Source organism: Musa acuminata, chromosome BXJ1-7 (genome assembly GCF_036884655.1).
Source record: "Musa acuminata AAA Group cultivar baxijiao chromosome BXJ1-7, Cavendish_Baxijiao_AAA, whole genome shotgun sequence".
NCBI lineage: Eukaryota > Viridiplantae > Streptophyta > Magnoliopsida > Zingiberales > Musaceae > Musa > Musa acuminata.
This window is the reverse complement of record NC_088333.1, coordinates 43,286,908-43,299,266: the sequence shown is the minus strand read 5'-3', so window position 1 is coordinate 43,299,266 and position 12,359 is coordinate 43,286,908. Positions and strand designations below refer to the sequence as shown.

The window sequence follows — 12,359 nt, the reverse complement described above, 5'->3', positions numbered from 1 at the left end:
GCTCCGGGAAGGCGATTTGTAACGGCTAGTTCTCGGTACGGCTCCGATTCACTATATTTTGAATTAATGATCAATTCCCAGCCGTCGGATTGAGTTTCGAACAATTTGCAAGTAATGCAAGGGAGTAGATCTTCTACCGGATCGGTTTCATTCATGTCACATTTATTTGGTTCATTTAAAGATTTTAAATCGGCATAATATCTTGTCATTTAGATACTAGGATAAATCGGTATAATTTTACCTTTCAATAATTTTAATATTTTAAATTTTCAATCAATATAAAATGTGATCCGATCGTTATATCTCTGATTTTTTTATCAACATATGGTAAGCATGAGATTCATCAATGGTCAAAATTTTTAGATTATTGGGATTAACATACTGTCACGACCTTAGCTGGTTTTGCCTAAGGCGTGCGGCACCCTCGCGCGTCCGTCCGCAAAGGTCAGCCTCCCCGAAGCCTCCCATTGTCCCTTAGGACCAACAAAAGAGAGAACGGGTTAAAGAGAACGCCTCAATCGGGATCCACAAGCAAACATGTCCGAAAAACACTTCATAGACAATACAAATTACAAACAGACTTTACAAGCTCTGAATAGTTGCACAACAAAGGGTAAAATGGTCCATTACAGACCGAAAAGCTCTCGAACGTGTCCACATGACACAACCTTTATTTACAAGCCTAAAGAGGCCACCAACCCAACTAAAATGGGACTTATAAGCCTTCGGCCGCCCCTCTACCTGCTATACAAGGCATGAACATGCCAAAGACAACGGACAGACATAAGTATTACATCCAACATCTTGTTTAGAAGTTTGTCCGTTACATTCTCCCCCACTTATCCCTTCGACGTCCTCGTCGAAGCCTTTGTGAACACTGCAACTCTTCGCCTTTGCTGAGTCTTCAATCTTCTGCTCCAGCTGCAATGCGCCTCCTGGCTCCCAGCTGCTCTACGCTGCTGTTTTTGAGTAGTCGACCCTTTAATCCGCCATGCTGCTACAACTCACCAATGACTCTGACTCTGTTGGGGGGGTTGGCTGAGTTGTGTTGATCCTGTCGATTCTTGCGGATCCACCAAATGAAGGAAAAGACCATCTTTACTGTGCCAGTCTCTAAAAATTTCCACATGCTGCTTGAACTGGGTGGATGCTTGTTGGAGCTTTAACGAGCATCGCCTCGCAAACTTCTGAAGTTTTGGGTCCTTCCTCCACAAAATTTGCTCATTGACTCTTCTTTCAGTTAGTTGTCACATCCAAGTAGGTTCGCATCAGTTCCGCTTTCGATTGGCATTTCGTTGGGAAATGAAGCGGACGATCTACTCTCAGTAGCACTGATCACCGTTGGTGAGGATTTGACAACTATTGTCTTCCATTATCTTCGAAGGGTCTTTGAACTTGTGCAGAGCTCCTCTGCTGGATAGATAAGAGAACTGGGGTACTCGGTTTCGCCCATTCTCTTAAGAGTTGAGAAGGCAAAGGTTACTTTGACTTCGCCCGCCTCCTCGAGGTTGTACTTCATGCATCGAGCTGGTTACTAGTCTTCGCCTGCTCTTTGCTCACACTTCTGAAGCACTTGAAGTGTTTGCACTCCTTGCGTTGAGTTGGCTACTGTGATTCACCTTCTTAATGCCATCGAACTTCTGGAATGCGGGAAGTTTTCACCCCAACTTGGAGTAATTCTCTGATAGATGAGGTCGCCTTTGGGATTGTACCGTCTTCTCCATCAACCCTGCCGCCTACTCCACTGAGTAGTAAAGGTACAGCACCGCGTACTGCCTGCTTCGTTCCTTGGTCGTGCACTCTTGCATGACCCGAAGTCCTTCACTTACGGCTATCTTGATGAGAAACTTGTTGACACTGGTCTTACGAAGTTTCTTGGCCTCTGCCCTTCAGCCTTGTCTCGGTACTTGGAGATTGCCTCTGCATGCTCCACCTCCTCGGCCCCTTTCACGACCAAGCGCTCTCCCTCCATGAGAGCAAGGGATCAATGACTTGCACGGAAGTCCCGCCTCTGCGGTACCATGGCGCTGCCATGCCCATGGCCCTACTTTCCGTCGCCTCGCCTCTGTATCCCTTTTCTTCACAATCAGTAGAGATGTCTCCATGGCACTCCTCTGAGTCCACCTCCATTCTAACTGATGCTTGATTTTGGGTAGCTAAGTCCCTCTAGACTCGTCGTCGCTTCCTCGCCCCTTTCGACCCCCTGCTTCAACACCACTATGTTCTCCAAGCAGTCCGTTTGGTCGATGGAAAGACAGACTGCAACTCCCATGCATGGCCTCTGCCATCACGTTGTAGAGTTTGCAGCGATTCTGTTCTCCTTAGCTTCCTTGGTAGCAACGTTCGCTTACTCGACCTTGTCCTCTGACTTGTCGGGCTCCCTTAAGCGAATATGAGCTCTGGAGCAGTCCAACTCTCCAGCTGCTTCGATCATACCTCTGCATGATCAAGTCCCTCCCATGGAACTCACTGGTACTTGCATTCGAACTTTTCCCTTGGTGGAACCCAGCCCCCATATGCTGATGACCAAGGTTTTCATCCGATGCAAAATTCGGTGCACGCCCGGAAGACCCGCCTCTGCGGTACCATGGCCTTCACTCCTTGAATCCATAGCCCTTCTTTCCGTCGTGTTGTTCACCAAAGCGGAGCTCCCAGTAGCTCCCGATCATACCTCCATATGATCTCATCCCTCACGGGACTGATTGTGTGTATCGCATTGCCACGAACTGTTCCACCACGATCCGCTGCACCATGTCGCCTCCTGGTGACATCTCCATTGCCTTCTGATCCTTGTGGAATAAACTCGAATTGTGAACCCTTCATGTGTGGCCTCTGCCAATACATCGCAGGGTCCCTTCCACCTTCGATTTTGTTCGCTCCTCTGGCAATCGATCTTCATCCACCCACTCCTGGGTCACACCTAGATGAAGCACCGCTCTAGGACAGTCCGTCGCCTAGTAGCTCTCGAAGTCCACCGACTTCACTGATCTGTGCACCATTGTCTGGATCCTGGGCCTCTGCCCCTACCAGCACAATCTCCGCTGCGCACTGCTTCCTTCATAGCAACTCAAATGGCAACACTGTGGCATATTCTTCAAGAGTACCCGCCTCTGCGTCCTCTTGCCCCGTGCTAAGGCCTTCTGAACCCAACTTCGCCTCCGCAAGTTGAGTCGCCTTAGTTCCTCCATCAAATGCTCTTCCGAGTTAAGGTGCATGTGCCGCGAAACTCCCTTCGTCTTTGGCACCATGCAAGATGAGTCCGCTCCGTCAGAAAGAAGGACCCATGGAACAACATGATCCTACCCTTGCCTCTGCAAGAGTTCATGTCTTTGACCTCTGTCTAAGGAAAGCACTGTGCTTCTGCTCCATGTTCCAACTTCACTGCTGGCTCCCTTCATGCGGCTTGGGTACTTCGCCAAGTTACACCCAAGTTGCTCCGCTCCTCGTTCTTGCATTGAGTCGATGGTGGCCCTCGCGCCCACCATTCCACGGGTCAGCCCTCCCTTGAGTCCGATCTCTATATCGACTCTAAGTGTGCCTTCATTTAAGTTGCTTCAGGTCGCTCCCCCACTTGATCTCGCAATGCATCCACCAATGCATTCTCTCGAGCGAGATCATGCGGCAACTCCTCGTTGCTTGCTCAGTCCATTGAGCTTCGTGGGGTTGTTGTTTGTGAGGTACTCCTCCTCAATATGTGAAGTCCGTCTCACATGATTCTCCCTCTGGAGTGCCGAGACTTATCCCTCCTGGATAACTGTCTCGTTGGAGCAACATCTCTCTTCGTTTTGGAGACCACCATCCCCTTGGACTACTCCGATCTGCTGAACAAACTGTGCATTGTTCTGCCTCTTGCAAACGCACTTGCTAGATTGCGCCTCCACGTCAATACAGCCACCACTGCACCCCTCAAGGCCTAGCAACATGCTGAACTCGTTGCACACTTCAGCCTTCTACGGACGTATCCTTTGCATGCCGAAGAGAAAGTTTTAATGCTCCATTGGCGCCGAGTCTCGGCCGCCTTGGGATGGCCACGAACATTCCATTGTCCGCATACAAGCCCATGCATGAGTACCAAATTCTTCGAGTTAGCAATTCCCCTCACCTCTGTGAGCTTTGCATTACTCTTTTGGTCGTTGAGCAACTCATTCCACCTTGGATGGTCTCATTCTTGCCAAGCGCCTCGCCTGCCTAGAGCACCATCAAGTATAGTTGTCAACGTTGAGCCGTAGCTCAAACTCAGCCATCCCAACCTTTGTGCGCTCCAAATTCTTCCAAGCTTGCCTGTTCTCGTGGTGCCTCTTGCGCGAAGGGTTGGCCATTCCACTGAATGCCAATGTTAGATGCCCGCTCCTCTAAGCGACTCTTTTCCCTACATCTCCATGCCCGTTTTCCCTCAAACGGTCGCGCGTGCGCTGACTGCCCTCAACGCAGCCCCGCTAGGTCCCCCACGTTTGCATGTCAAGTGTTTCTATGAGTGCTTGTCCCGCTCTGATACCATATTGTCACGACCTTAGCTGGTTTTGCCTAAGGCGTGCGGCACCCTCGCGCGTCCGTCCGCAAAGGTCAGCCTCCCCGAAGCCTCCCATTGTCCCTTAGGACCAACAAAAGAGAGAACGGGTTAAAGAGAACGCCTCAATCGGGATCCACAAGCAAACATGTCCGAAAAACACTTCATAGACAATACAAATTACAAACAGACTTTACAAGCTCTGAATAGTTGCACAACAAAGGGTAAAATGGTCCATTACAGACCGAAAAGCTCTCGAACGTGTCCACATGACACAACCTTTATTTACAAGCCTAAAGAGGCCACCAACCCAACTAAAATGGGACTTATAAGCCTTCGGCCGCCCCTCTACCTGCTATACAAGGCATGAACATGCCAAAGACAACGGACAGACATAAGTATTACATCCAACATCTTGTTTAGAAGTTTGTCCGTTACAATACGGTAACAATTCTCATCATTTTATATTTTACTGTAAATGAAAGAAAAGAATATTTCAGTTACAAAATTCATCGTTAACGCTTGAGTTAACCCGATGTGATTCAAACCCAAAAGCACTAAATGTCTAAGGTGGTGATCGAAGTGGTTACGAGGGGAAAATGTCAAGTTTCCGAGATGCCACCTACACTAACATTAAAGTCATGAGAAAATTTTCGACTTAATCCCTTCGATACTCAAGTTAGATACCAAGATTATTTTTTGGGTATAGATTTTTCTTGAAAGTACAGCATCCCGACATAGCGCTAGAGATTATCTTTTATACCTAGTCTTAAAAGGAACAACCTATAATCGCTCTAATGCCCCTCTCTTGACGTTTTTTCCACATGGGTAACGGGGGGAGACAGTCCCAAATGGTTTGCCTTAGATTTTTGTTCACACGGATAGACAAGTGAGGGGTAACCTAGACTTTTTTTCTTCCACGATAGCTTTCATGTGGTGCTTATGTGTTGGATGATAGTTGACTGTTAATATATTCATTATCATTTACCCTCCAAATGCGTGCTTCGGGGCTCTTGTTGGGGAGTCAAAATACAACGTTTAATTTATTCAACATGCCTATTGCCAATCTGTCCCTTCGTGGCATCAAAAGGACATATGTTGGTCGAGCGAGGGTCCACTCACATGCCTCAAGTGTATTTTGTCTTGCGATGTCATGGCGGATTTCTCTTAGTGTGGGTCGGATTTTTTTGACTCATATACCTCGGGTATATTTCACCATACACTTCTACCACAGCAGATTTCTCTTGGTATAGGTTGAGTTTTTCAACTCATATGCCTCGAGCATATTTCTCCCTACGCCTTTGTTGTGGTGGATTTTTCTTGGGGCAAGTTGGGTTTTCTCAACTTATACATCTCAAGTACATTTCACCCTATACTTTCTACTGTAGTAGATTTCTCTTCGCACGAGTTAGTGGATTTCTCTTAGCGCGATTTGGTTTTCCTAACGCATACACCTTAAGCACATTTCACCCTATGCTTTCATTGTTTTGGATTTCTTTTAGAACAGGTCGAGTTTTCCTAACTTACACGTCTCAGGTATATTTTACCCCGTGCTTTTACCATAGTGGATTTCTCTTCGCGTAAGTCAAGTTTTATAGACTTACACGCCTTGAGCACATTTCACCTTATGTTTCTGCTATAGTAGATTTTTCTTGGTACAAGTTAGGTTTTCTTAACTCACCTATCTCAAGCACATTTCGCTCCACACTTCTAGGGGAGAAGTGACTACTACCTAGCTGCTCGGGGAGGATTTAAGATTAGTGGTGCCCTTCCAACCATAAAGGTTAGAAAGAGCACTTTTTTCTCGTGAGTTCAAGTCAAGACTAGGAATTCAACCTCATATGGTGGGCACATTGCATTAACAATACCCCTCCCTTCTTATCATATGACGAGGTGAGTCAAATGCTTCGACTAAGAGATATACTCTCTTCCTCTAAGGTAGTCCAAAAGATAGATGATGGCTGGCTGATTGATACAGGTCTCAGCCTAGCTCCTCGAGGTATGACCCGAACCTCCCATCGCTTTACTTCACATCTTTTTCAATCTTTAGTCTTATAATTTGAATCTTATATAGGCATAGATATACACTCCTTAAAGAGGAAGGCCCTTGGCTCATTGATGAGCACAACAGAGCCCCGCTCGACCTAGGTTGTAGCTCGTAAGTCATTAGTAAAGGCGTTGGACTCACTTCAGTTTGATCATCATCGTGACACCGACAAATCGAGAAAGAAATATTAGGTTGTCATGAGGAGCAGTCTTGGGAGAGGGAGCCTCCCCACTATTACAAATGCTTACACCTCTTAAATGTCAAAGTTCTAAGTCTTTCTCAAGGAAAAAGAGGGGCACGCTATAGTCAATGTTAGACTTGTGCAAGGGGTAGCCCTTGTCCTTTATGGTTTTACAAATGGCCAATTTGTTGGACTTGACTTGAATGCACTACTACGATCGAGGTGGGAAGGCTTAAAAGAGATGTACAAGGTGTGGGGCAAGAGTGCGACTATGGAGTAGTGCCACCGTGGGTCCCTATGTCTAGGGATGGCGAAGCAGATCTGTTACTCCTCCTTGGAGGTTTTGATTGATACTTGCTACCAAAACAAAGTGTTGGTAAATTAGGTTATGGCTAGCCCATTTGGTTTTACCTTAAGTACGTTCATTTTTTATTCATAGCACCATCACTATACAATGACCCTTATTGATTGCATTCAGGATGATAGTACCGTCATTCACTAGAAATATCTCATAATCGATGATCTCTAGATAGAGGTCGAAGACTTGAAGAATGAGAGAAGAGCCTCTTTTGTTGTCGTCGAGGTAGAGGCTCAAGTGGCCAAGTTGACACGTCAACTAGAGGACGTCGAGCAATGCTTGGCTAGCCTTGCCAAATAGCTAAAAGAGGTTCAGGGCAATAATCAAGTAATAGAGGATGAATTACTATGGCTCATTTGAGAATTGGACTCAATGAGGACGTGTAACTCGAAGCTCACCGAGGAGGTCACGGTTGCTAATGGGGAGGCTCACGAGCTAAAGGTATTGATTGCGGTTGAGATGATGGCATTACTTGTTGGCCTAACTAAAGTAAGAGCAGGGCGATCGCCTGCATCATACTCGTTAGCATCTGTACTTCCTGGGTGAGGTTCAATAATGCCTCAGCATAAACAAGTATGTGGCTTGAGATTGTCCATGAGAGTAAAAAACCAGAGTTATTGAACATACACTAATACCACATCAGTATTTGTGTCAAAGTATACGTGTCAACATGAAGGAAGGATGAAAGTTGCCTCCCATAAATAAAAGTGCTATGGGTCGAAGGTAGGGCCTCATCACTAGAGCATTCGTTGGGGGAATTGACGAATGGATATTCTTGCGGCATCAGACCCTCTTTCTAATGCCAAAATTTGTAGAGAAAATCATCGTTGACGTTTGAGTCAACTTAACATGGTCCAAACCCGAGGGTACATAAGTGTCTGAGGTGGCTTCGAAGTGGAAGTGTCGAGTTCCCAATTGATTGCATTCAGGATGATAGTACCGTCATTCACTAACAATATCTCATAATCGATGATCTCTAGATAGAGGTCGAAGACTTGAAGAATGAGGGAAGAGCCTCTTTTGTTGTTGTCGAGGCAGAGGCTCGAGTGGCCAAGTTGATACGTCAACTAGAGAACGTTGAGCAATGCTTGGCTAGCCTTGCCAAATAGCTAAAAGAGGTTCGGGGCAATAATCAAGTAATGGAGGATGAATTACTATGGCTCATTTGAGAATTGGACTCAATGAGGACGTGTAACTCAAAGCTCATCGAGGAGGTCACGGTTGCTAATGGGGAGGCTCACAAGCTAAAGGTATTGATTGCGGTTGAGATGGTGGCATTACTTGTTAGCCTAACTAAAGTAAGAGCAGGGCGATCGCCTACATCATACTCGTTAGCATCTGTACTTGCTGGGTGAGGTTCAATAATGCCTCAGCATAAACAAGTATGTGGCTTGAGATTGTCCATGAGGGTAAAAAACCAGAGTTATTGAACATACACTAGTACCACATCAGTATTTGTGTCAAAGTATATGTGTCAACATGAAGGAAGGATGGAAGTTGCCTCTCATAAATAAAAGTGCTATGGGTCGAAGGTAGGGCCTCATCACTAGAGCATTCGTTGGGGGAATTGACGAATGAATATTCTTGCGGCATCGTACCCTCTTTCTAAAGCCAAAATTTGTAGAGGAAATCATTGTTGACGTTTGAGTCAACTTAACGTGGTCCAAACTCGAGGGTGCATAAGTGTCCGAGGTGGCTTCAATGTGAAAGTGTCGAGTTCCCAAGAAACCACATACACTAAGATCGATATTGAGGGAAATTTCTCGACTTGGGTATTAAGATCGAAGTTTTTTTTTAGTATGAGTTTTCCTTGGAAGCAGAGCTCTTCGACATAGCACTGGAGATTAATTTTTATACTTAGTATTCGAGGGGATAACTTGTAACTACTCCAATATCTTTTTCTTGACGTTTTGTCCATATGAGTGATAAGAGAAGAAAGTCATGAATGATCTGGCTTAAACTTTTGTCCATGTAATGGATGTGTTGGGCGTGATATGGATCTTTTTCCTTTCATAATAATTTTCGTATACTTATGTGTTAGATAATTGATCGTTAATATATTTTCCATCAATTTTTATTTTAAAAATATTTTTTTTATTTTTAATTGGCTTGAGCTTCGAAATAATCCCATCGAATAAATTTAAAATGATGTGCTCTTTAACTCTATAGCTGGCCGATATGATTACGTGGACGGTCAACGTGATTCTCATATGAATAAATGAAAATTTATGCCCAAGATTAATCTAAAAGACGGATATTTTTTTTTCTGGCTCATCAAAATTCGTGTTTGGCAGATCTGGAGTCGTCCAGCTCACCAACGCGTTCGCTTGACTTTTCGTGCTGTCGGTGAGTTCGACGAAGGAGACGAGGGACGGCGACTCGTTTCGGTATATAAGATGGTGCAGCGCACCGCTTCTTCCGCCACGGAGACTTCCTCTCTCTTCCTCGCTGTCTCTCCGTCTCTCTCTCTCTCTAGGATCTTAGATCTCACTGTGCCTCTGCTGATTCCGATCTCTCCCTTGAAGAAAAGCATCGGGAGTCTCTCGGAAGGTAATGCTCTCACCCGATCTGAAGCTTCTTATTTTTGGTTGTATTGCCAAATCTCCATTATCCTTTGACTTCTTCCAAGTGTCAAATAGTCACCTTGTCTTGCGACAGAGCTTAGATCTGTTATTTTTGTGCAAGATTTTGAGTGGATCCAATTACCGTGCTTGATCTGGGATGGGGATGTTAGTTGGTATTTTGGATCAACAGATCTATTTGTTTCGTTCCGTTGGTTCACAACTTAGGATGATTAAGAAATGAATCAGATTCGTTAGGGAAGTATTGTTTGGTTCCAAATCTACATATATTTCAGCCTCTGGAGCTGAAGATTTGTACAGATCATGTCACTTTAAGTTCAGATCTGTGGTGTATGCTAATGTACCTTAGCAATTAGTCTCACGTGATAGGTTTGGTATGTACAATTGGTATTCGCAGATTGTCCATGTTCAGATCTGATGCGTATGCATGGTTTCTTTGTGCTTGAGTAGCTTCCACTGGGAGATCATCTTCTTGTCTTTCTTCTACAGTTATAAAATATTTTCTACTGAAAGAATTAGACCTTGATCTATCTATTCATCTCAAGATCTTCTATTCACCCAGTTCGTAACCTCCTTTTATTTTTTGAAACTTCTAACTTTTGATTGTCCTTTTCCTAATTCCAATTGTTTGGTCTTGGGAAATTAATATACATCGACTTGCTTGGATCACCTAAATTCTGGTTATTTTCAAAGAAATCAAATAAGAAGACGTTGCAGGTTTAGTCACTTGGACCTTTTGTCAACCTGATCACCTTCATGTATGATTTAATGTTTTGAGGTGAACCACCACCATGAATGATTTAATTCTGATTATCTTCTACTGTTGTTTGTTTAATTGGTTCAAACTATTTTGACAGGCAAAGATGGTGAAGATCTGCTGCATTGGTGCTGGCTATGTCGGTGGCCCAACCATGGCCGTCATTGCCTTGAAATGTCCCTCCATTGTGGTGGTTGTTGTAGACATCTCTGCCACTCGCATTGCAGCATGGAACAGTGATCAACTCCCAATCTATGAACCAGGGCTTGAAGATGTGGTTAAGCAGTGCCGAGGAAGGAACCTCTTCTTTAGTACTGATGTAGAGAAGCATATCTGTGATGCCGATATCATCTTTGTCTCAGTCAACACTCCAACCAAAACCCGTGGCCTTGGTGCAGGGAAGGCTGCTGATCTTACCTATTGGGAGAGTGCAGCTCGCATGATCGCTGATGTCTCAAAATCTGACAAAATTGTGGTCGAGAAGTCCACTGTCCCTGTAAAGACTGCTGAGGCAATCGAAAAGATCTTAACCCACAACAGCAAAGGCATAAATTACCAGATCCTCTCCAACCCTGAGTTCCTTGCAGAGGGTACAGCAATTCAGGATTTATTCAACCCTGATCGAGTGCTTATAGGTGGGCGGGAGACCCTGGAGGGTCGGAAGGCTGTCCAAGCACTGAAGGAGGTCTATGCCAATTGGGTTCCTGAGGATAGAATTATTACAACCAATCTATGGTCTGCTGAGCTATCCAAGCTCGCTGCCAATGCCTTCTTGGCTCAGAGGATCTCATCAGTGAATGCCATTTCGGCACTTTGTGAGGCTACAGGAGCAAATGTATCTGAGGTGGCTTATGCTGTTGGGAAGGACTCCAGAATTGGGCCTAAGTTCTTGAATGCAAGTGTTGGATTTGGTGGCTCCTGCTTCCAGAAGGACATTCTTAACTTGGTCTACATCTGTGAATGCAATGGTCTTCCAGAAGTGGCCAACTATTGGAAGCAGGTTATCAAGATCAATGACTACCAGAAAAGCAGGTTTGTGAACCGGGTGGTTTCCTCCATGTTCAATACTGTTTCTGGAAAGAAGATTGCTGTACTTGGGTTTGCATTCAAGAAAGACACAGGTGACACAAGGGAGACGCCAGCCATTGATGTTTGCAAGGGCCTTTTGGGGGACAAGGCCAAGATTAGCATCTACGATCCTCAAGTATCTGAAGACCAGATTCAGCGTGATCTTGCTATGAATAAGTTCGACTGGGATCACCCTATCCACCTGCAGCCAATGAGCCCAACAGCCGTGAAGGAGGTGACAGTGACCTGGGACGCATACGAGGCCACCAAGGGAGCACATGGGGTCTGCATCCTGACTGAATGGGATGAGTTCAGGAAGCTGGATTATGCAAAAATCTTCCAGAACATGCAGAAACCAGCTTTTATCTTTGATGGGCGCAATGTGGTGGATCCGGAGAAGCTAAGGGAGATTGGATTCATCGTTTTCTCGATTGGGAAGCCATTGGATCCGTGGCTCAAGGACATGCCTGCTGTGGTCTAATTGGGAGCTCAGTGGAGAGCGATATACGGTAAAAGACTCTTTACGGATCAGGGTTAGGTTTTGAGTTTCAAACTGAGGATTCTTCAAAACTATTGTCTTGTATTGGGTATTTTTCTGTCTTTTGTCCTCACATTTTAGTTAGACAGGGAATGGTTGATTGCACTGTTGTCCTTCCTCCACCACTCTTACATACTTTGTGTCGAAGTGTCTTCTGTTGCATTATCTGCTAGGGTATTGTACTCCATTCATTCTTGCTGTGAGAGGAAAACACGAATTGCTAGTTCATCTGAATGCCATATTTGGTTTTCTAAAAATTACTTTTGACCTTGTAACTCACACATTTCTGGCCTCGATGTATCTGTGCATCAGTGCGTTATT

At 45.0% G+C, this 12,359-nt stretch overlaps 1 protein-coding gene across 1 annotated transcript; it reads left to right on the top strand.

The window, feature by feature from the left end:
* The first annotated feature begins 9,485 nt into the window (after nucleotides 1–9,485).
* Nucleotides 9,486–12,277, top strand: LOC135679608 (UDP-glucose 6-dehydrogenase 3-like). Its single transcript, XM_065193556.1, has 2 exons — nucleotides 9,486–9,643; nucleotides 10,533–12,277. The coding sequence occupies exon 2, from the start codon at nucleotides 10,539–10,541 to the stop codon at nucleotides 11,979–11,981; it is 1,443 nt and encodes a 480-aa protein (XP_065049628.1). The 5' UTR covers nucleotides 9,486–9,643; nucleotides 10,533–10,538; the 3' UTR covers nucleotides 11,982–12,277.
* The last annotated feature ends 82 nt before the right edge of the window (nucleotides 12,278–12,359 follow it).